This window comes from Vanacampus margaritifer, chromosome 19 (assembly GCF_051991255.1).
Source record: "Vanacampus margaritifer isolate UIUO_Vmar chromosome 19, RoL_Vmar_1.0, whole genome shotgun sequence".
NCBI lineage: Eukaryota > Metazoa > Chordata > Actinopteri > Syngnathiformes > Syngnathidae > Vanacampus > Vanacampus margaritifer.
In genome coordinates, this window is record NC_135450.1 from 2,013,539 (window position 1) to 2,039,722 (window position 26,184).

At 39.0% G+C, this 26,184-nt stretch overlaps 1 protein-coding gene across 1 annotated transcript in view; it reads right to left on the minus strand.

Moving 5' to 3' along the window:
- Positions 1–378: 378 nt before the first annotated feature.
- Positions 379–26,184, minus strand: part of kcnk10a (potassium channel, subfamily K, member 10a) — a 30,230-nt gene continuing 4,424 nt past the window's right edge. The window contains exons 4-8 of the mRNA XM_077552161.1: positions 18,559–18,676; positions 18,280–18,440; positions 7,740–7,932; positions 5,360–5,502; positions 379–2,953 (exon numbers count right to left, since the gene is read on the minus strand). Of these exons, the coding sequence (XP_077408287.1) occupies positions 2,276–2,953; positions 5,360–5,502; positions 7,740–7,932; positions 18,280–18,440; positions 18,559–18,676 (1,293 nt within the window). The 3' untranslated portion in view covers positions 379–2,275. The remainder of the gene's footprint in view (positions 2,954–5,359; positions 5,503–7,739; positions 7,933–18,279; positions 18,441–18,558; positions 18,677–26,184) is intronic.

Below are 26,184 nucleotides of genomic sequence, written 5' to 3' on the forward strand. Positions count from 1 at the left end.
ACTCACTACCACCTCAACTCAGAAATATAGACTTTTACGCAATTTAAATGTCATTCTGCTCTTCTACCTCACCCCTTTTTTTTTCTCAACTCACTGTACGGTGTCCTTGAGTGCTAAGAAAGGCGCCTTTAAATATAATGCATTATTATCATTATTATTCATAATATTAACCGGACTACACACCTATCGAAGCTAAAAAAAAACAGGTCTCAAGATAAGTCTGAGGTAAAACAAATAAATAAATAAATTCCGATGTTTCTCTCTCAGCGTGGAAAAAATAATTCAAATTTTTAGTGAATATACCCGTAAACTGATTACATGATCCATCACCATCGACACCCAGCCCCCCCCCCCACCCCCCTCCCCCCGCGCCTATGTATGACGCAAAGTTTCGTAAAAATCCACGGACTGAGCACAGACAAATTAGGTCTACGTCTGTCGATCTGGCTCAGTAAAGATGGTCTTCCTCAATCTGTGTATTTTTACGAGGCGTTGCGTCATTAAGAACTTGACGATTTCGGTGATGAATGATATCTTGATAATCTATAATAATAACAAATAATCTTAAATATACCTATGATGTCCAATTTTGTGGATGATCTTGCCTCTAGAGCTAAAGTTAATTTGTCAACAGAGCTAAAAGTTAACTTTTAATATCCCAAAAGTTAATTTAAAAGTTGACTTTTAGTTTGTTCGGTTAGTGACATGGCCTTAGCTTAGCCCATTATAGCTACTTTACAGGCTCTTACCTTGGAGCAAGTGTAGGATTGCTTGTTATCTTCGAGACATTTAGCTAGGGGTGAGGCTGTCCACACTGTTTACTCCATTGAAGACACTGCTCCGGCTTTGTTTTTGGCTTTGAGATTGGAAAAAACTCTTGTCCGATTTACACAACCCATGGGCACATCACTTCACCATTTTGCTTGCTGGAGGTCACAGCTTGTTGGAACTTTTTTTTGGTATGGTTTTATTGCAGCTGAAGTTTTGTGGATCGATTTTACAATGGATTTCAATGGAGCTGATACGAGCTTTACGAAACCTTAGCCGTTTGGGGGAGTGGTTTGCTAAAGGTCAATTACCCATTCACTTCGTATGCTGTGATTGTTGGGTATGATGTAATCTATAAAAGTAGTCCTTGTTTATGCGCACCTCCCCAAAACAACATATTATTATATTATCATGTTAGCTATATTAGAATATCATCAAGGTCAATGTTTGCAGGTTCTTAAATAGGTGGGAGGAAGCAAAATATATTTAACCAAACATTTATATAAACATAGATTATGCTTATATATATTTTATTACACCTCTACACATTACCTTGACGTAACTTTGTAGACCTGGATGAAATTACTAAAATACAAAAAAAAATGTTATGCTTTAGCACAGTGATCCCCAACCTAGTGATGTTTTTTTTTTAAACATATATTCATTCCACTTCGGAAGGTTATCGCTGACGGGGTAACGGGGAAGGTAATTATTGACAGGCTGGACTGGCCATCTGGTATTCAGGGCAGATGCCCGGTGGGCCGGCCTCTTTTGGTCCAATGCAGTGCTTTTTAATTGTTATTTCCCTACATTTTACCCCAAGAGATGTGCCCACAATTTAGAGGGACCAGTCCATTAATCCATTTCGAATACAGACCGAAAACTGAAACATCATCAATAAACATCAGTGACAGAACTAAATATTTAGAGAATAGGGCAGGGTCAAAATTCCAGGGCCGATTTTATTTTTTTTGTACCAGTCCTGCCCTAGATCTTGTATAAGGGTTTCCTTAGGTATAGTCCCCATTGGTAACTAATTGACGAGGGAGTGGGTGGCTGACATATGTATCTTTGGAAGGTAATCACGTACGCGGCGGTGGGGACAGGGGCTGACATTTATTTATATATTTCTAAACATTTTCTCTGTGTCTCTGTGCAGTCCCATACTATATTGCCCGCAGACTGCTACTGGGCCATTGACCAGTGGTTGGGGATCTCTGCTTTAGCACTTTGAGGAACACTTTTTACCCAATGACCATCACTTGGCATATAAGTGCACAACCTATGAGGGTATTTTGCATTATTACACTGGATCATGATGAAGCCAATATAATGTGTATCACATATTCTTAGGGCACTGTGAATACTGCATGTCAACGGAACAGTATATGTATACTGTAGCACAAAGAGGCAGGCATTATTCCTGCTTAAGCACATACTGGTGAAAGAGAAAACCTAAGGCACAAAAGGTAGCATTTTAAAACCTATTGTTTCGACATACAGACTGTTAAGGGCTCATCTCAATATCTAGCTCTTTCATTTCAAGTGTTTCATCATTCTTGTTCTCTTTGGTTTGCTCAAGAATAAGCCCATTATGTGACTTGTAAGCTTCTACAAACAACGGAAATTCAGACAAGCTTGTATTGCACTCATTGTCTTCAGTCTCTTCAGGTTCCTCATCCTTACGCTTCCCTTCATCCATAACAGGTGTGCTACAATCAAAGGTGGTCGTAATCCAACCATAGGCTTCACTATGAGGACGTCGAACTTCTTCTGTGATGTTCTTCTTCAAGTCCCTATTCTTGTTGCGTTTTGCAAGCTTAGTGACAGAACCCAGACGGTTAAAGATGTTGTCCTCGGATGTTGTTTGGTGGTTGGACTGACGGTCGCACTGCTCAGTGCCCCTCAGTCGAAGATTGTTCAACTTGGTGTCAATACTCTCTTGGGAGGAAGTTTTGTAGCTGTTGGTGTCCAGGCTGTTGAAGATTGCTCGGCGCTCTGGAGAAAGCATATCCATGGAGACCGCACGTTGATCCAGGCCGAGCTGTCGTCTTTCCATACTGCGGATGGTGGCAGCTCGCTGCAGTTTGTCGCTGACCTCAACACTCATACGCCGCCTTGTCTCTCTCAGCTCGGCTCGCACATTTGCTTTCCACTCTGCTGCGTGAGCCTTGATTTCCCCAACCTTAGCAAAATACACAAATTACTTTCGTGTGTGTGATGTCATTTATATATTTAAAAAAAAAGAACCCAGAGGGCAGGGGGAGGAACCCTGGTCTTTGAGAGCCACTGTCTTGCCTGTTTTCCATGTCACCCTCCACCAACACACCTGATTCGATGAACAGGATCAATATCAGGCTTCTAAAGACCTTGCTGATTAGCTGATCATTTGAGTCAGCTGTGATGGAGGAGGGAGACATTGAAAACAAGCAGGACAGTGGCTTTCGAGGACCAGGGTTCCCTACACCTATGATTCTCTGAGAAACTCGACAAAGTCAAAATTGTGATGACAATCAATGATTTAAAAAAATCATACACAATGATCATAACCTTTGTTATGGCTAGAGATGAAACAGTCATATAATGGTGTATCATTTTAGTCACGATAACACATTACTCAAAGAAATGTTAAAAGATTAAAAAGAAAAATCACACACACACACACACACACAAATACATACATATATATATATATATATATAAATTAATTGTCTTGGAGTAAAAAGTGAAAGTATATATTATTCCCAGCTAATTATTATTATTGTTATTATTAATTAATATTATTTAAATTATTATTATTATATTTACACCAGTGGCATATAGTGGCAGGCATAACAAATAACTGCTCTTCAATTGAATGGCAAAAGGTAAAACCAACCTTTGTGTATCAGTCATGCAACAAACTAAGTCATGGTTACCTGCAAATATATCAGCTTTGTGTTCAACAATACAAGCTCAGATTTCACACTAGGTACATTTGCGACTAAACTGAGTTAAGATCATTATTTTAGTAGGAAAACTTCTCGTGCAAAATAAATGCATTGGCTCCACAGGTTGGAAATCAACTCTCAAATCAAATAACAATTATACTATTATAATACGAAATTATTAAATACGTCTTATTTAATGGACATAAGACAAAGATGTGTCATAATTCATGTCAAATATAGAGTAATGTTTATCTTGTTATTACTCCCTCTACATGATCTGTGAATGACTTCAGCTCATGCCCTACTAGGCAATCTTAGTCATCTCTTTATTCACGTTGTAAAGACCACCACACTGTATTACAAACAGAATGAACAAGATGTGCTTTAATTGCAGTTTTTGAATTGAGAGGATTTACAGAACGGTCAACATTTGCTTTCTAGGCCAGACCTTGATACGCCAATCCAACATCGCAAGTCGCAAAGTGTATGGGCGTATGCGCTTGAATGCGGCTTGAGGCCTATACGAGCGTCGGCTAGCTGTGTGCTATGCTATCATCGACTTTCCTCAGGTTAAACCAAATGCTTGTTTGAAACAAAACACCTCAGTCATGAATATAGTGATTTCCGGCCAGTTGTAATTCCGACGTCGCCGTAACCATGGACAGCGCCATAATTGATTAGCGCTCATAAGGGCAGGAAAAAAAAAAGAGTTTGTGAAAGGACTGAATGGAACGCAGACGGACCGAGCTGTTATTTTATACATCCAACACTCCCAAACTTTCTTAAAAGACTTAAGATGACAGTGATATTAATTTCACTGTGGCAGGACACTATGAAAAATATTTAATTTCTATAATTTCAAGCAGCATTTTAAACTAGCAACATTTGCAATGCTAGGACTCCTAAATTCAAACTAACTGGACTGTGATTGAGTTTTTAAAGGACTTTTTGTCAACTCATTTCCTAATCCAGAGGCAGGGTTGGGCAATCCAGGCCCAGAAAGTAAAAACCCTGCCACAGATTGCCTTTAGCTTAACTGGCAGGTAAACGAGTTCATAGAAGCACCTGTTGAGTAGAAGCACCCGTGGCTAATGTTGAACTGTTTCAGGATTTGTTCTCTCTGGACCTGGACTCCCCAACCCTGTCCATAGGTTAGCCATTTGTGCTTGAGGTTTCAGACCTACAGTAGCTATGCATCATTTAGGCCCTGTTTACACGTATGAACGGGAGATCGTTTTCTGCGTTTTGCCCTGTCATCCACAAGTCCCCAGGGATTTTTTTTCATTAAAAAGGTTTCCAAAAACTCCGGCCAAAGTGGAGCTTTTCTGGATTTCTTGAATACACCCGTCACCCACACACATACCTCAAGTTGTTAAAAAAGACAAGTGAAGCTTTTTAAAATTTTGTATTTATCCTCTTTGTTTTCCTCCATGCTCCGTTTATGATGTACTCACTCTGATTGACTGTTTACAGGTATTTAAAAAAATAAAAAATAAATAAGTATTGTGTGCGCTGACAGTAATTGGTTATCGTGAAGTGACGTGGCTTCAAGTTCACATTTTCAAATAGTTGAATAAGCGAATTTGTAAAGTGCACTGAATGATGTAAAAGGAGCGAATTTGTAAAGTGCATTGAATGATGTAAAAGGCGTGAATGAGTACCTCTTCTTTGGTCTTTTTGGATAACACCCTCAACCAGTCGCCAATCATGTTTAGCACTGCAGCAAAATAGGCCAGACCACCCAGGATCCAGAACCAGACCAGTGGTCTGTACCACTTGCGGTACTCAATCTTCCGATTTCCACCTGAGATGGAAAATAAATAAATAAATAAGTGTCTCATCCATCAATTTCCAATACCGCACGTCCTCATTAGGTTCGTGTAGAACTGGAGCCCATCCCAGACTGCCAGACTTGTACAGTAGGTGGGGTACAACTAGAACTGATGACCACTAAAAGATCTGAAGTTCAAATTGAAATTATTAACATTAATGTAATACATGGCTAACCCTGGTAATTCAAGTTAATTATACATCATAATTTTTATGCAAAATGACAGAGCACTAGTTCATTAATTGAAGAATGTTTTAAACTGTATATTTTATACATTGTTTTGGTCTCTATTTAAGTTTAATTACTGGTGGTTTGAACCTAATCATTTCAATCCTCTGTCCAAAATCACATGTAATAAACATGCCCTTGTTGAAACTCGGTTTATTGATATCATGTATTTTTTAGGGTAGAATTTTTTAGAATATGCCAGAAATGTTGCTGTTGTGAAAGAAACACAACTGTCCATTTATTTATTCTCTACAAGTTGCCAGCCAATCTCAGAGCACATTTTCTCACATATTGAAAACTTGGGAGTCTTCAAGTTAACCTAACACATGTTAATAAGAAGGCATGAAGAAGCTGAGGCACTCTTTTACAGAGGAATTTACTGTACAATGTATTTGCACTCACAGTCTAGATCGGGGCAAATCATCATTTTTGGAATGTCGGACAGGGAGTACCCAGCTATAACTCACACAATCTTGAGGAGAACTTAGTACCCTATGTAAAGTCCTGCTCACCATTATTGGCACCCATGAAGGTAAAGTACATAATGTGGAATATCTTCTCCAAAAAATTAATCAAGTAAAACATTTTATTTTTTATGGAGAACCTGTGTTTTATCCGAAAGACCAAATGATAAAAAAAAAAATAATAATAATTATAACAATAAATAATGAGCGGAAATAATAGGAAACACCATTGTTACTCACCTTTGTTAAATCGCAAATGAGGATTCCCTGTTTTAAATTGTCTGTGCCCAATTGACATTATTTAACCAATGAATGATGACGTTGATGTTTTAAAAAGCCACCCTTTGTCACAATCGTATAAACAAAAGAGCTGTCTGAGGACATCCAAAGTGCAATTATTCACAAACACAAGACCTCCAAAGGATATAGAGCCATCTCGAAAGACTTTGGTAACCCAGTTTCAACAGTGTGTAATGTTATTAAGAAGTTTGACGAGCATGGAACTGTGAAGAACCTCCTTGGACATGGGGGGAAGAGAGAAATTGATGACAGAAGTCTTCGACGGTTGGTGCGAATGATGGAAAAAACACCATGTTAAACATCCAAAGACCTGAAAGCCAAACTGGAACAGTCTGGGATTATGGTTTCAAGAAGTACCATACGCCACACACTAAACCAAAAATAGGGCTTCATGGGCGAAGACCATTGCGGAGACAGACATACAAAAGAACGGCTAAACAATGGATGAAACAAAAATAGAGATTTTCGGCAATGCACGCAAACAGTTTGTTTACAGACCGCGCAATGAAGCTTCAGAGGAAAAGAACACCCTCCCTACAGTTTCTGGTACTGGAGGCCTTAATCATATCACAGGAATCATGAAATCAGATAATTATCAAGACATTCTAGGGGGACATGTCCACCCAAGTGTTAAGGCAATTTGGTTTGAGTCACAGGTCATGGGTCCTCCATCAAGACAAAGACCCAAAAGTACAAAGGAATGGTTAAAAAAGAAAAAATACTGTTTTAACATGGCCAGCAATGACTCCTGATCTCAATCCGGTATCCAAAAATCTTTGATATGAGCTGAAATGTGCCATTGCGAAAAGAAACCTGCAAACATTCAAAAGATTGAACAATCTGCAAAGGAAGAGTGGGGGGAAATACCAGCGGAAAAGTACAAGAAGCTTAGAGATGGCTACAAGAAACGTTTGGAAGCTGTCATCACTGCCAAAGGGTGTGCAACCAAATATCAAAGAGGGGTGCCATTATTGCTGCACATGCTGCGTTTTCTTTGGAATTACATTATCTAAGTTGAAAAACAATTTCCTTTGTAGAATTACTTTGGACATCCAATTAAAAGGTCAGAACCTCTGAAATTTAAAGTATATGCTCTAATTACTAGTTCAATGTGCTTCCCTTACAATAACTAGTTTATACAAATTATTTAAGACACATAGAGTAAACATTGCCACTAATTAAGGGTTATTTTAGTTTCAATAGAAGAAAATGTTTCACCTGCCACATAGTCGCCTATTCCAACAGTTGTCAAAGTGATGACAACAAAATATGTCGATTCTAGAGCTGTCCAACCTTCGATGTGTTTGAAGATCACAGCTGGGATGGTCACAAACAGGATGCAGCCAGCCAGGATGAAGAGGAGGGTGGACGCTATTCTGATTTTAGTTTGACTGATTTGGTTGTGTTTGTTCTATCCAGGAGAAATCATCCAGATAATCACACGCACGCACACGCACACGCACACACACACACACACACATGCACACATACACACACACTGTAATTTATTTATTTCCAACAACTATTGATTTTTATCAGATAACCAATAATTTTATGACTTTTGAAGCTGTTACTGTGGTATTACTATAGCTAGTGAACATTTTCGCCTTTGCCCAAGAATAATGGTAGTTTGCTTTATGTCATTATTGCTGATTTACAGTGAACAGTAACCTAACTAGCATACGGAAAGACACAAATACAGTAGGCCATTATTAATTTCCACTTGTCCACTTAACCATCATTTACCTCGTTATCAGGATTAGGGAGTAACAGAATACATGTTACGTATTTAGAATAAAAAAAAAAAAAAGAAACTGTATTCCGTTGAAGTACAGGAAAAAAACATGCAATCAGGTACATTTATAAAAATGGAGATTATTTTGATAGATTACAATTTTCTACGATGAAAGAGAGAGAGAGAGAGAGAGAGAGAGAGAGAGAGAGACAGACAGAGAGACAGAGAGACAGAGTGAGAGTCCGGCAAAGTTAGCAAGAGATTGGCAGATACGGTCCAATAACTCCAAAACAAAACGTCATTGCAACAAAAACAATGGCTTATTCCAATCTCTGTGAGCTCGCCAACGTACTACAATTTGAATTTCAGTTAACACAATTTGTGGTCTGAGCAGTTCATGTGTCATCATGCTTTTTCAACAGGCTGCGCTGAGACGCGGGTCCAGGGACCGTCAAAAAATAGAAGCTGCTGAAAAGAAAAAATGCCATTAAAAATCCATAACAACATCATTGTTCATTGTCGGGTTTTTGCAACAATTGCATGCACAGAAATTGTCCACCTAGTTACATTACAACACCCCCACCCCCCTTTGTAGGGGATTCGGGGCAACTCGAAATTTTAGAAGTGAGTTTGTTTCAAATAATACTCAATAAGTTAATTATATATCTTTAGGTATATCTTTAGGACTCACATCACACATAAAAAGGGACTCCCTGCATGTATTACAACTCTTATTTCATCAAAATAACACTTCCTGTATTTTTCTGAATTTTGTTGTTTTTAATGCTCAATAACTTCATGATTTTACATCGTCATGTCTCCAAACTCACATTTCACATGGATGGGGACCTTCTGCTTATACAACAACGCTTATTTATTCAAAATAACACTTCCTGAATTTTTCTGAATTGTTTTGTGTTATTTTTGTCACGTTTCGGTTTTGTATGGGTTCGAGTTTTGTTTATTTTGGTGTGTTTGTTGTGTCTTTCTGTGATTGGTGTTTGTCTTGTGTTTCTGAGTGTTTGCCCTGTCTTGTTATGTCTTTTTTTATTAAATTTTTTTATTTTGTATCTTTTACGAGAGAGAGCTCAGTATTGTTTATTTGGTAATCTTACCTATTTGACATGTCATCATCATTGCTCTCTTTTTTTTCTTTTCTTTTTTTGTATGTGCGTGAGTATGTGCATGTGCGGGTGTGTGTGTGCATATGTGCGTGCGTGTGAGTTAGTTCACCTAAAACCTATTAAAAATCCCATACCCTTCACCTAAGCCGAATTCTTCAGAATCCAGCTACAGTCGTGAGGTTGTCAGGAGACCCGAGGAAGGATCAAAGAAAATAAAGGAAAGTGAAAGGAAAGTGAAATCCAACCAGACATCACCTACTACCCACCGGCCAACCAACCAGAATCTTTCACCAAACATCTAAATTCCAATAAATTAGGGAGACCTCAAGAGACCAAAGGAAAGACTGAGGAAAGGAAGGAAGGATAGATGAAGCAGAGTGAGATCCACAGACATCAGCCTCCACAGATTCAACGACCAGAGAAAGAAGCAGATTGTGTTTGAATTTCGATAGATTCTGGTGTGGTGGATTCTTCTACATGCTCAGGCAGCCGTGTTGCGTTCTAATGTAGATCCATTGATCCAATGGAACTCCCATGTAGCTTTTGTTATTAGCAATATCCGCGGTAGTTGACACAAAATCGAACTCATTCAGCACGGCCTTCAGATTTTTTTCCATCTTTGTATATTCGCTCTCTAAATACGAAGAAAAACGTTGTTTTTTTTAATTTGACGTTGTGTTTTTATAGCTCGATAGGAATTTGTCACCAGCACATAAAGTACAACGAACCTTGATGTTGTCTTCTTTGACTGACAGAAACTGAAAATAATGACTGTATTTTCAGGTTGAAAATGCAAATCCCCGTCCTTCCTCCATTGTTAGTGCCACTAGTCTTGTCTTGAGTCATGCATGCTGAAAACGCGACTTGTCGCATACCTGACGTCACTCCCCCCGGCGAGAGGGCGTAGATGACCTCATCCCATAATGCTTCACGGTTGAGGATGGAAATAGATTATTTTTACTACTTTTATGGTCCATAATGTACACTATTTTGTTGAGTGCCTGTTGGTTAGTAAAACTAGTAGTAAAAGTATCATCACTTTTGTTTTGAATGTGGAAACTATTCACAACCAGACCAGCAGTTGTTTGTGACTGCAACAGGGAGATACTTTGACTCAGCAATATAAATGTGGAGTAACACATTGAATCCCTGAATAGAAACTTTAATCAGACTACTATGTAAAATAAAGTAATGCGCTAGACTACTAGTTACTTTGGAAAGCAGAATTTTTGGGGGGAGTAACGCGTTACCGGCAACACTGGTCATGTCTCCAAACTCCAGAAGTGAGTTTGTTTCAAATAATACTCAATAACTTAATGATAGATTTTTAGATCTCACATCACAAATAAATGGGGACTCCCTGCATATACTACAACTCTTATTTAATCAAAATAACACTTCCTGTAATTTTGTTGTTATTACTGACCAATAACTTCATGATTGTTTATCGTCGTGTCTCCAAACTCACACCACACATGGATAGAGACCTCCTGTGTATACTACAACTCTTATTTCATCAAAACTGTTATAAAAAGGTGCACGTAGGAGAGGGTGGACCCAAAGGAGAAAAGAACCAGTAGGGAGGCAGGAATTGTGAACAAAGAGAGAATCTTTATTGAAAGAAAAGGAGACAGATGAGGCTGGTCGCCACGGCTGGACTTGAGCGAGAGGAGGCTGGTCGCCACGGCTGGACTTGAGCGAGAGGAGGCTGGTCGCCACGGCTGGACAAGAGAAGAGGCTGGCTTGACTGGAGGTAGCAGAATGTGGGAAGCTTGGCAGAACTTGAGAAGCTTGGCTGACCTTGGGAAGCATTACTGGACGTGGAGAACTTTGCAGGGACGTGGAGAACTTTGCAGGGACGTGGAGAACTTTGCAGGGACCTGGAGTACTTTGCAGGGACCTGGAGAACTTTGCAGGGACCTGGAGAACTTTGCAGGGACGTGGAGAACTTTGCAGGGACGTGGAGAACTTTGCAGGGACGTGGAGAACTTTGCAAGGACGTGGAGAACTTTGCAAGGACGTGGAGAACTTAGCAGGAACGCGGAGAACTTTGCAGAATGAGGGGAACACTTGAAGGTGACTTGACAACAGGACGGTGACAGGGATGGCGTGACTGAGATGAGGGAGAAAATATTCAGACGAGGGAGATTTGATGGGGACGTGGGCGACTGGACGAGGACTAAGATAATTAGACGAAGACGTAGACAACTAGACTGAGACGTGGGCTATTAGACTGAAACAAAGACGACTTAACTGTGACGAGGCTTAGCTTGACGTGACAAGAAACACAGACTCCCGACACCTGACTTCAACACCTGACATAGACAATGATCCCACACCAACTGGACAAACACAACAGACTAAATACATCAACACTAATGAGACACATCTGGGGAACACAATAGGAAGAGGGCACCGATTGGTCAACACACTGGGAAGGGAACAGGCACACAGGTGGACGTAATCAGACATAACGAGACAGATTTTAAAATTATCGCTAAAGCTTTCGCATCTAGACTAGAAACAGTAATGTCGACAAACATTCATAGCGACCAAACAGGCTTTATTAACTCTTTGACTGCCAAGCGTTTTCAGAAAAGGGATGCTGTGAGTGCCAGCCGATTTAAGCATTTTGACTGATCTTTCAAGGTCCACAGAAAATTTCGTGTTTGGACTATGGAAACACACATACTACCAAATGAAAGATTGAACTCTCATCTTTCATCAGAAAAAAAAGTTTGTTTCTTCCTTATTCCATTTTTCAGTAATCAACAATAGAAAATGGTTAGTTTCACCCAAATGCTGTTTTGAAACAAAATACTCAGAAATCAAGCTTTTTGTGAAACGATATTATTTCATGCACTCTAGTGAATTTGACACCTTTTTTTCCATGAATGATGCCACAAACACCTAATCAGTGCTTTACTTCTGTAAAACACTACCACCAACAATGAAAAAGTTTTTTTTGATAGCAAAATACGTTTATTTACATTCAACAGTGTAACAATTTGACAAAACAATTTTGCAAACTATTTACAAATGTGTGCAACTGTGGTACTATTTACAATTATGTGGATGTTTCAAATACAGTTTTTCTTTTTGTAACACTCCCCTGTGTGCAAGGGGACGCAGCAGGATTTGCACAACAGATTAGTTTCACTGCGATTGCCCCTTCGCGTGCAGGTGCTACACTTTCTTGCCGGCGTTTTTTTTCCGGGGAATAGCAAGTATATACTGCAGTGTGTGTTTGGCCATGTTGCCATCAAGTCTACTATCAGGATCATGATACGGTGACGTTACGGTGGTGTTACGTCTGGCTGTCTCATGTCCTTCAGTTCCTATACCGGGTGGTTGATCCATCTTATCCACTCCATTCATGGTGGCATCGTAGTCCATAACCAGTGTCTTCTCCGTGATCAGACTGTACCCACTCCTCCGATGAATATGCATTGGACTCGGGGTACGCTTCATCGTCCGATTGAACGTCCACCTGTGCAGAAGTGCTCGGTTGTGCTCCGCGTTTTCCGGCGTTAGCATCGCTAGCCGGTGAGGCTTTATGACGTGGTCAAGCCGCCGCGTCAACGCTTCCAACGTCAGCGTCAACCTTGGAGTCACCATCATCATCATCGTCGTCATCAATGTGCTCTTTAGCATTGGTCGATGCTTTTTGTCTTTGAAAAAAATGGTCAAGCGTGAGCTGCTTGCAACCGGTCGCCATTTTTGCTTCCCCAGCCATTCTCTCCTCAAAACTCTAGCTCTGCCTCACGTCTTCTACTGACGCCTACCCAATCTTGTCCAATGAGAATCATCGCTGCCATCTAGGGGCCAAAAATAGTCATTATACTAACTAGATCTGCTTGATACTTTCAGCACAGCTGGCCAAGGCTTTCCTCCAACCGTTTCAAAAAAACAAACAAAAAAACATAGTGAACGTCTTTTAACGTCCTTGGCGGCCCTCTGTAGGATTTTACTAAACGTTATTAAACGTTTTTGGCAGTCAAAGAGTTAAAGGTCGTCACTCTACTAATAATATTAGGAGGCTCTTTAACCTTATTAGCATGTCACAGCGGCATGATAAAAAGGCATTTATTATATCGTTGGATGCAGAAAAAGCCTTCGACAAAGTTAACTGGTTCTTCCTCTTTACTGTTTTAAATAAGTTTGGCTTTGGGAAGTCATTTATTCACTGGGTGGTCAGTATTATATGATTCTCCTAAAGCTACAGTTACTACTAATGGGATTATATCTCAGAGTTTTACTCTACAGCGAGGCACAGGACAGGGATGCTCACTGTCCCCTTTATTATTTGCAATATTTATTGAGCCGCTTGCATTAGCTATACACCAGGAAAGAAGGATTCAAGGAATTCACTCTGGGGTAACAGAACACAAAATAATCTATATGCTGATGATATTTGACTTTATTTAGAAAAAACTGGTATTTCGTCAGGGGAAGTATTTAACTTAATAACTAAATTCTCACATTTATCAGATTATTATATAAACTGGACAAAATCAACATTACTACCTATTACAGAAAATTCATGGAACCCTGCAAGCCACACTACTCATTTCCTATAGGTAATTTAAAACACTTAGGCATAAAAATCTCACCTAAATTAACTGATTTAATTAATGTAAACTTTACCCCACTTCTGGACAGCATTTATAGTGACTTGGAGCGCTGGAATAATCTTCCCATTTCTCTAATAGGACGAATAGCCACCATTAAAATGAAAGTTTGACCCAAAATAAAAATAAAAATTCAATGATTCCATTTAAACCTACGTCTAACTGGTTCCAGTCGTTGAATTTTACTGGAATGAAAAAAAAGCAAAGATTAGTCTATCTACTCTTCAGAAAAGTAAATCCAAAGGAGGTCGAGAGGCACCAAATTTTATGCACTACTTTATAGCTAACCAGCTACAATATATCATTCTTTGGGCACAACCCAACAGAGATCCTAACTGTTGGCTGGAACTAGAACAGAAGGATTGTAATAACCTCAGACATTTAGATTTACTCCTTATTACAACATCGATTAAGCGACACAATTGTTTTAAAAACCCAATGATTTCCGCCACCCTGACTGCCTGGTGGAAGGCACTAGAAATTACAAAAGCCCAATTGGAGCCCTGCGGGCTTTCTCCCATATGGCATAACCCCGACTTTCAACTTAACAACCAATCGTTTGATTTAGATGTGTAGGAGCAGACCATCTTTCCTCAGATAATATGTTTATATCTCATACATCCTTGCTCCAAAAATACAAAGTAAAAATAATGAAATTTTTTTTACATTATCTGCAAGTTAAAAATACGATAAAGAAACAAATTCCAACACTTCGAGGTACGCTTCAACCGCCTGTTTTAGCTAAACATATTACAAAGCTTTCTCCGACAACAACAAAAAACCTCTCAAAAATACATAAGTTACTTACGTATACTGATAAAATGCATTTATGTGATGAAGAAAATGGGACTCTCAGACTCCGACATTTGTCTCCAGTGTTTACAAAATACTACAGACACTTATTTTCATGCTTTATGGTTATGCACTCCGGTTATGTATTTCTGGACTAGGGGCTGTGGACCGGTGGGGTGCCTGGCGGGCCTGCCGTGCCCCGTTTTGCTGCGTTGGGCTTGGGGCGCGGGCCGTGTCGGGGTGGGGGGCACTCCTGGCTCCTGGGTTTGCTCTTCGGCCGGTAAACCCTGCGGGGCCCGGGGATTGTGCCTTGGCGCTGCCGTGGCCTGGGGGGCCCTGGGGAGTTGTGCTTGCTCTGTCCTGGCCGGGGTCGACGGCTCCCCTCTTTGGTGGAGGTTTTCATGCATGCCAAATCCACCACACCAGCATCTATCGAAATTCAAACACAATCTGCTTCCTCTGGTCGTTGAATCGGTGGAGGCTGATGTCTGTGGATCTCACTCTGTTTCATCTATCCTTCCTTCCTTTTCTCAGTCTTTCGTTTGGCCTCTTGAGGTCTCACTATTTTTGGGAATTTAGATGTTTCTGGGGTTGGTGAAAGATTCTGGTTGGTAAGCCGGTGGGTAGTAGGTGATGTCTGGTCGGTGATGGATTTCACTTTCCTTTCTTTTCTTTGATCCTTCTTCAAATCTCCTGACAACCTCACGACTCTAGCTTGATTCTGAAGTATTCGGTTTGGGTGAACGGTATGGGATTTTTAAAAGGTTTTAGATGAATTAATGAGTACACACTCACACACACTCACATATGCACACACACACCCGCACATGCACATACTAACGCACATACAAAAAAAGAAAGTAAAAAAAGAGAGCAATGATGATGACATGTCGAATCTGTAATATTACCAAATGAACAATACTGAGCTCTCTCTCGAAAAAGATTTAAAAAATTAAAATACACATGCACACACACACCCGCACATGCACATACTCACGCACATACAAAAAAAGAAGAATAAAAAAAGAGAAAGAAAAGACAGAGAGCAATCATGATGACATGGCGAATCGGTAAGATTACCGAATGTTCAATACTGAGCTCTCTCTAAAATAATAATAAATAAAATAAAATAAAAAGCATGTAGAAGAATTCGTGGTAGACACACGTATGTTGTAATTGGTGCAGAAATTGAAAACATCCATTCATCATTTGGACTCATCAACAAAGTAGTCGCAACAGTGACTGATAATGGATCCAACTTTGTCAAGGCGTTTAAAATTTATCAGTCTCAGAGTTCAACGAAGAGGTCGGAAGAGGAACAGCCTCTCAGCTCTAAGGCTGTTAACAATCGGTTCAATGTTCAGAGAACACGTTTAAAAAAATTTAATAGTTATGTTTATAAGACATTTGCACTAGAAATGTTAAATCTTGCCATTACATTGTCTTTAAAAAAGGCTGTCTTTATTTTATATTCTAAAAAATATGTCAAGTCTAAAAATATTGTACTTTTCATAACCAGCCTACTTACTTTTTATATTTTATTTATATATTTATTTTTTTGTTTCATAAAAAATACTTATGTTACAGGACGTCAAGAAGGACTGTCTATTTTGTTTTTCATAAAAAATGCACTTCCAATAATGTATTTGGAACCCCTTTCCTACCACATTGTTATTTTTATGTTGTGTTATCAGCAGCTGCTGAATGTAACTAAAAAAGTAACTTGTAATCTAACTTAGTTACTTTTAAAATCAAGTAATCAGTAACATAATTTAGTTACTTTTAAAAGCAAGTAATCTGTAAAGTAACTAAGTTACTTTTTCAAGGTAACTGTGACAACACTGGACATGACGATGTACATGAAGTTATTGATCAATAATAAGAACAAAAAAAATCTGAAAAATACAGGAAGTATTATTTTTGATGAGTTGTAGTATTTGCAGTAGGTCCCTATCTATGTGTGGTGTGAGTTTGGAGACATGACGATGTACAATCATGAAGTTATTGAGCATTAATAACAACAATACAATTCTGAAAAATATAGGAAGTGTCATTTTGATAAAATAAGAGTTGTAGTATAAGCAGGGGGTCCCCATACATGTGTGATGTGAGTTTGGAGACACGACTATGTTCTATGTACAATCATGAACTTATTGATCTGCAATTTTAACCCCCCCCCCCCCCAAAAAAAATACAGGAAGTGTTATTTTGATGAAATAATAGTCCCTATCCATGTGTGTTGTGAACTTGGAGACATGACAATAACCAACCCATCTATTCATACATTTTAATGTGTGTCAATTATACAATGATTTTTGCTATTAGTAGGCTGCCTGAGTCCATATCACCCGCAAATAGCAGGGGCGCACTGTATAGAAATATATATTGTGGTGATATTTATTTTTATTTTGTCTTCATGAGCATACTCGGTATTGGAGTAATCCAAAAACAATCCAAAGTAATCAAGTTACATTACTTTAATATCATGGTTTTTGGTTTACGTTACTAACTACATTTTTTAGCAGGTAACTTGTAACTCTAACGGAATACATTTTAAAAGTAACACAACCCTGCTCGTTATTGATAGAACACTGCTGATTGCATAAGGTGATGGTGGTGTTCCAGAAATCACATAACGTGAATACTCCGAATAAGTTATTTCTGAGATAAGAAACTCTGAATTACCCGGTCCAGAAAACCAGGTAAGAGAAATATCAAGTCCGATGCCACTGGCCGGTGTTGTATGCTAATCCCTGACTTCCTATCATTCCCCTTCCACCAAGGCAAACCGCAATGTCATCAGTATTGAAGCATAACTAAATCTAAAAAGGTTTGATGTCAGAGGTGTAAATATCAACAGTACAACATGCTGCACTACACCGGGGCCCAGACGATGTTAGGGGCCCATGAAGGAAAGGGGAAAAACACTGCTCTACAGAATCCCCACAGAATTGGGGCGGGTCCGTCATGCTAAATGGCTGGTATGGGAAGAGGAAATGATCATTTGTCCAGTCACAATGACACCTGTCAGTCCCGACTATGTGACTTCAGTTGTTTCTACTTTCAGCAAAAAAAAGAAGAAAAAAAAGTGGCGAGCTACTTGACCATCTAAACTCAGGATTCTCCTTTTTTTCCTTCACACGCTTTGTGACCCGGGCCAGTATAGCCAGTCTCACTGAGGCACCTTAGCAAGCCCCCAAGAGAGAAAAAAGGGTACAGTATATATATATATAAATTATTATTATTATTATTATATATGTCTTCTCTTTTTTTAACTTATAGCCTCTAGAAAAGATTTGTTGTTTATCTTTAGATTTTTTTGTTGAATAGATTTTGGGTCACAATAATGGTGGAAAACGTTTTGAAATGATTTCTCTTGGCCTCATTTTTGTGACTAAAATCTGGCATTTAAACAGGGGTGTTTAGCACCCCCCCCCCCCCCAACCTACCCCATGTAAGATACACATGTAACTCACCCGGAATATCTTCTCCACTTTGGCAATACTTTTGACAAATATGGTCCCTAACTGGTCACCAACCCCCGCCAAGAGGAATCCAAAGAGTGGGATGCCAAATATTGCATATAAAATGCAGAAAATCTTTCCTCCCTCAGTGCTCGGAGCGATGTTACCATACCCTACGAAAATGGGTAAAATAAGGTCAAGGTTTTTTTTCCTTGCAAGATTGATCTGAATGTACAATATTCTTTTAATATACATGTCACAAAAAAGACACTTTAGAACTTTTCATTGTACCTATGGTTGTGATAACGGTTCCAGCAAAGAAGAAGGCACTACCCAGATCCCAGTGACTAGAGTTGTAAGAGGTATCGCCCACAGGATTCACACCAGCATTCACAGCATCAACAGAGTGCTGGGAAAAGAAACCAAGAGAGAGGCATGTCAGATTAAAAATGGGATTTTTGTTGAGAATGTATAGTCTGTTGCGGTTACTGTGTGTGTCTCACAGCTGTGCAACTTAGTGTATGGATAGTGTGAACTAGGGGTACAAATGTCTCGTTACTTCATTTTCATTCAATGTGTTTATTAGATTATTGATGTGTCTTGAATCGATCTGTATCTTTTACATTTTGTCCTAATGTGTGACTACTAAATAATGTTTGACCCATATTTCCATGACTAAAACAGATATATTTACTTCTGCAAACAACTGTGGAACATCCTTCAAGCCCTCGGAGCACCACCCAAGATCATCGCCCTGTTCAAGTTGCTCTACAGCAATGCAAAGAGCTGTGTCCACATCAACGGCATTGACTCAGACTGGTTTACCATCTCTAGTGGCGTTCGCCAGGGCTGCGTGGCTGCTCCTGATCTTTTCAACTGAATCATAGACCATCTGATGTCCAGCGTCTGCGAGCGCGCCCCGGGAATGTCCCTTGGCAACCACCATTTGACTGACTTGGAGTACGCCGATGACACCATCCTGCTCAACACAACCTACAGTCAGCTGAGAGACGCTCTGGGCATTTACAGTGAAGAGGCAGCACAGCTCGGCCTCCAAGTGAGCTGGACTAAAACCAACTTCATGTACGTCGGCGATGGGCCGGATCCACCTCCCATTCTTATTGGTAGCAACATCATGAGCCTGTCTTTTTGTATCTGGATTCCATGGTGACAGATAACGGTGACCTAAAACCAAGGATTATTTGCAGACGAGCAGCATCTGCACTGCAGTCTCTCTGGAAACCCCTCTGGCGGCACCAGACCCCAGACCATCTCACGCAAGACAAAGCTCCAGACGACCACGAGGGAAGCCCCGCACCCAATGGCTTGATGTCAGTGAGGGCGACCTCCAACAACACGGCGTTGACGTTTCCAATGCAGCATCCCCAACCCTCGCTAGAGGACTAATGAAATGAATGAATGAATATATATATATATAGTTTTCCTCTTGTAATACAGTACTATCAAGGTGACAATTAGGACTACCAGACCGAAAAACAAAGAGCTAACAGTAAGCATTAATAATGCCTGGGCTTCCAGGCCCCACAGGCAATGCCACGACGCATCAAGGCAGTGATTAAGGCAAAACTAACAAACTATTGAAGATTGACATCGTTTTGAAAATACCATCCATCCATCCATCTTTTATTTTTCCATGCAAAACACTGGAAAGTATCCATGTAATTTCTTCACATTATTAAAAATTTTTGGCGTCCTGTTTTAGTGGGTTTTATGAGTTGGAAGCCCAAATAATGTAAAAATAGATAAATAAATACTCACTTAAGTTGTGGGCCCTGAATCTATAATCTATGAAAGTTTGACTTTGAAGGGAGTTATGGAAATTATTTAACTTTTCGAGCTGATTTGAAAGGGCAGGCCCTGCAAGTGAGCAAATGTGCCGGCCCTCATCCCGCCCCTCTTACTTCAGGGCAAGTACAGAATTCATTACCATGACCAATAGGGTATATACATGATGGACTCACAAAGCTGCCTATATTGCTGTAGCGAGAGTGTGCTTAACTTGAACATTGATTTCTCTGTGGCAATTTCATATTATTTTCTGCCTCCACGGTGAGAATACCACAGTTTGTTTCATACTAGTGAAATGTACTACATCTACATTTCATCTGTAAAAATGTGATTAGAAATTTTTTCATCAGGTACATTGTTGAGTGCCACTCAAAGATTCATCTGCATCATACTGTCAGAACCATGAACAATGAAATTAATGCAAACAGGCTAGAGTTGCCTCTTTTTCTCTGGTTTTAGTTACCTCTCTTTCTGAAACGGAAAATGCTTTCCCACTTTTCAGGGTTTCTTGACTAAACCTCACTAAGCCTGCCTTGTGAAATAGACCCCTGCTGTACGCACAACAGTTAGTTATGTGTGTTGGTAAATCCGACCTGTTTGCACGTCTATTCGTCTAACTCCATTTGCATTGAGATACATCTCAAATTGACCTTAAGTAGCAGCAATCCCTTTAACAAACCTGAAATCATGGCAAAGAGGGCGGGGAGAATTTCCGAGTCCAAGAGGACAGATTAGGTACATGAGGATGAGATGAGGATACAAATAAATAGTACTGTTTGGATCAATTAATTCAGGTGTTACCAATAAAAGAAAAAAAATAGTTTGACATAAACTCTAACTCTTTGCACAAATAGAAAAAAAAAAGTGCTACGTTGATGAAACATGTTAAGCGTATGGTTATGGCGTTTCAAGTCTTTACTGCTAAATTTAAAGTTGAAGCAGGCAGACAGGCTTTGGTATTGAGATATTTTGCAGTTCTGTCCATCGACTTCTCTCAAACGGTTCAGAGCAAACGATCGAGTCAGGCTGGCACCAGTTGGCTTGTCCCCCTTGAAATTTTATGGCGAAAGAAAGAATTATATTGACTTTACATAAACTAAAGGCTGTTGTCTTTATTTATTACACCGTTCAATGTGCACTTACTTTATAATGTGAAAAAAAGAATGTCTCCACTAGACACAGCCATTGTTCCAGACTACAGTAGTAAAACATGTCTCAAGAATTTATTTTTTTCTTTTATTGGTCATTCAGGGGTTCTATGCTACCAGCGTGTGTTAAAGGATTGGTAAAGGACCAGTTATAAGACTGTAAAGAAATCTCTCCCAAAAGGATACTGTTATCCTGTAGTTACAAAGATAGTGGGTGGGTGCTAATTGTCTTAATACATCTGCATAAATATCTAAGGTTAATGAATCCCATATTTAACCAAGTTCTTCACTGTGTATCATCTCAATCTTTGGCACACAACAGAATAATCAATACTGTAACAAACTAAGTTGTGTTGTGTGATCCTGTGTCGCACATTCTGATTTGCATTCTTGTGTCCGAGTGTTAGTAAACGCATCACACGTCTTGCGGTGAGGGAGGGACCCATATGCTCGAGTTGGTTGCTCGTTTTGCTAATTACGGCTCATGGGGTTTTTCTTGTGTCTGGCGCCGGCTCCGGCCAACAGTAGCCGTTTTTGTGAAGGTAAATAAAAAGGTGAGATTACCAAACGTCTGCTATCAGCATTCTTGTTCTCACAAGAATGCTGATAGCAGACGTTTTCACAATACTTTGAATGACCTTTTATTACTACAAGGTGGTACATTTAGTTTTTTGTTTTTATTCAATAAATAAATAAATACAATGCTTCATCCTCTTCTGTAGTTGAATTAGATACAATGCCATTAGTCACTATCTGTTGAGATTCTTTCCATTTGACAGTTGTTTTCGTTTTCATTTGGTTTAATTTTTCATAATTTGTCTTTGACTGGTAATATGAAAATATACTTGTCCCCTTGCCTGCCAGCAAAAATAATCAATAAATAAATAATTGCTCAAGCTAGTGAAATATTTTTTTCGTTTTCCAGGCACACACAAAAGGTGCGTCAAAAAAGTTGTCTGACTGGTTTCACAAAAAATATACAGTGACGCATTGAGATACGATTCCCTCACCTAACTTCTCTGTAGGCAGTGTGGGTTCAGTTTTCACTCAGTGAAGATCACAGAGTGAGAGTTTTTGAATAGTTGTCTTTCTTCAATATTTGCCATTTATTGAATGGCACCCAGTTAATCATGTAGTTCGCCTTTTACTCAAACGTATTCAAGGCTACTGTATTGTTATGATGTGAATTGTGCTTCACCTTCTTGGCCAGATTATCCTTGAAAAAGAGATCTCGGTCTCAAAGGCTTTTTACTTGCTGGTTAAATAAAGGTTTTGGTTGATTGACTACACGCCAGTTCCCTCCGAGCCTCACCAAGATATGTGGTGTAGACAATGGATTGGTAGTCAGCAATGTGATCATGAGGTTACAAAACATCAGCAGCTCATAAAAATGCTATAAAAGGCTTGTCTTTGAGATAAGTCCCAGGACAATAAAATCTTAATTAATAATCATGGCCTTTATTAAAAGGTCTCAAGGGAAATGGTCTAATACTCACAGACCTGTTTTCAACAAAAATTATCCTTTTCATTACAGTACATATCGTAAAATCCTGTGTATAATAAGCCCCAAAAAATCACACTTAAAATGTTTTGTTTTTTTCTCTGTGCCCGTGTATAACATGGTCCCCTGATTTGCTCGCATCTTTTATTATACTGTCCAACATTTTTTTCCCCCCGAGTGCCAAGGACATTTTAATGTTTTGAGTAATTATGGGCTGCTGAGCCCGAAAATGACATCCATTTCGTTGAAATGGCCGTAGTTTTAGATAGATTGATATTTTTGACAAGTAATTGATGATTCATTTGGGGATATTTGTTGTTCATTCACTAATAAAATTAAAACAAGCTTGATGTTCACTGCTAAAATTGTGTAATTTCGATTGCCATTTGAGTGAGCCTGGTTTGTTAAAAAGTGATCAGCCTGTGTGAGGCTGTCATCACCAAAGTGTGCTGAGTCATTTTTGTCTATTAAACTGCCTTTGAAAAGTAATCTGTCAATACGTAAATACACACTGTAATACCGCAACAAGTGCTTACACAAATTGCTTAAGAAAGGAATCTTAATAAAGGAATCTTGATAATGGTTGATGGTTCTCGCCATCTTGCTTGCTACATGATAGCAAGCAAGGAGATGCTAACACTGGGAATGCAAACCTTAAATACAGGCAACAGATGCCGTATAATACAATGTCAGTGTTTTTTACCATCACTAATTAGCGATTAAACATGATTTTACAACAACGTTGTGTTGACATCGGTGGCAAAAGTTTGCAAGACACCGCAACTAGAGTGTCGCAAAAGAATTAGTCAGATCAACGTTGCGGCACGCAGCCGGAAGCAACTTCAAATTAAAAGCGACCAGGACAAGAATGTCAGCGTATTACTGAATATGGAATGATTTTATTTTGAAGTTGGCCTCACCACTGGCTGCGTTTTTCGTCATGGATAGCATGAACAATTGTTGCTGCTTTTAGCTTTATACTAGTTTTGCTTATGATCTCTACACACGAACAATTTCTGGAAACTAGGTACTTTACATAAATTTGTAACATTAGACATTAAATATCATGTTGGAATATTAGTATGCCTTTTTCTATAACATAACATCTAGGTTCCGGTAAATGTCTTTCAAATGTTAAATTTGGGGTGTATCTTTATGATTCCGCGTATAGTATGGCGAGAAAAAAATGTCTTATCCACAGGAATTTGTGGTACAAACTCAAAACCTTACCTTTTATCAAACATAAACACTTGCATTTCAATATGAGGAACATCAGTGTGATATTTTTGGACTATTAATTAACTGTAGGAGCTGAGTTGGCAATGCAGTATCCAACTTGTTGTATGGACACAAGTATTGGGATAGTGAATTTGATGTTGGGTCTGAGGGAAATTATCTTCATTCATGCAGAAGAGTTTCTAAAAGTTTTTAGTTTATCCAAAAGGTAATTTGTGGGATTAAGGTAAAATTTATCTGTGGGCCAGTCAATGACTGGTTTTAGGCCTCCCTCAATAGTCTAGCAACCTGCAGACCAGGGTGTACCCTGCCTCTCGCCCAAGCGCAGCTGGCATAACTGGACTGTATTTATAGTTTGATTATTTATCACTTGGCACGGCCCAACAGGCAACACCTTAAATCTTGCTTAAATTAGATGGATGGATGGATGGATAAATAAATAAATAAAACCCTTAGCTCGCCCCTCAAACCTTAGTTTTGGATGCTTTTTTATTTTCACATTGTTTTTCGTATCCAACCATCCACCAGCCAGGCAGCCAAGCAGGCAGCCATCGATCTATATCACAATGTATGTGCTAAAATATACTCCTCTTAAAGTGAGCTGTGGCAGTTTTGCGCAATTGCCAGAAGCAGTTGTTGCTTTGACCAGTGTGGAGATAGCGTTCACACCTATTTGCATAGGCAATCAATTTACACTTGTTTTTGCACGTGCAAACTTTTAAGATTTTCAAACGGATACAAGACAGATAGGCACTCGTAAAACGGTTTATGCGTTATGATTTATGTAACAGACAAGTTTGAATAATAAGCCATGTCTGTAAAGGAGACAACAATGTTACACATTCCAAGTCTGAAAGGGACTTAAAGTTACACTGCTATTTTGTGCTGTTTATTGTGAGACTGTGACTCAGAGAAAACAAAGCACCATATTTGAATTTCTTTCTGCCAGTCCTATACCAGCCATGAGGAATGGATTAGAAAATGACAGGCCTTCATTTCATGACACATTTACACTGACAAAGAGTGAAAACGTATGTTATGTAAAAAGTACCACAGGGTTGCCTGGAGACATCTGTCACCATATCACTACCAAGCACATTCTCAAAAGGACAGAGACATATAACAAGCGCCTAGGTTGAATCAACGAATCACAGAGCACATCGCCTACTCATCTGCTATGACTGACATACGACAACAGCTCTCTATATTGAACTTGACATTTTACTAAAGGATTTTTAATTCACTTTCGAAATCTGCACCAACTTATCAACAAAACCAATTCCTTTTTGCTGTGCATATAAAAGGCACCAGTAGTGCTTGCAGCTTCCGAAAACAAGGATGTTTTAAAGAAGCTAGCGTGATATACATTATGTTAGGGTGACCAAACATCCTCTTTTGCTCAAACATGTCCACTTTTTTACATCCTGTCCAGCTGTCCAGGCTCTTTATTAATCACAATTAATCAAATTTTTCTACTTCTGTTTCTACTTTCGTCATCAAAGCTTGTAACAGATATTTACTCAAGTAAAATCTTGGAATTGATGTAAAATCATCAAATAGAAAATGTTTAGAACCAAAAACTCTTCTAATAACTTTCTTTGATCCTCGATTAGAATACTTCTCCTGTAAAATACAACTGTTAAACAAAAATGATTAATTTGGATTCAGCTTTACAGCCCTTTTTTTTTCTCATGCAAACAATACTCTTCCAGATTTAGGTGTGCTCACAAACAGCACACTTCAGAAAGGGTTGATTTGCGAGGTCCTTGAAGGTAGTAACTTAAGCAGGGTATTTTGCTCTAACATGATACCTCAAAGACAGTAAATAAATCCTATGTATTGAATAAGAAGGTGTGTCCAAACTTTTGGCCTGTACTGTACAACTATTATGCTATTTTAATTTGGCTTTGTAAAGTAGACAAATTACTTGAGATTTCTCCAACAAGTGTTACTACAGTCCGTGTTTGTCCATTTTCACGCCAGTGGCTAAGTTTGGCTGCTGGTTATATGCCATAATAAGAAGAAAATAAAACTGAGTTAACTAAGTTAATTTTTCAATGCTTTAAATAATTTAAATTAATCTCCAACTTTATTTGTCAAGTAAGCCTCCAAAAGAGAGTTGTGCTTTATTGTTTTATTTTCCAACCATTCAGAAGAGTGTTAAAATTGTTATAATGTATAGCATCTTTGAGTATAATTTAAAGTGGAAGTCAACCTTAAACA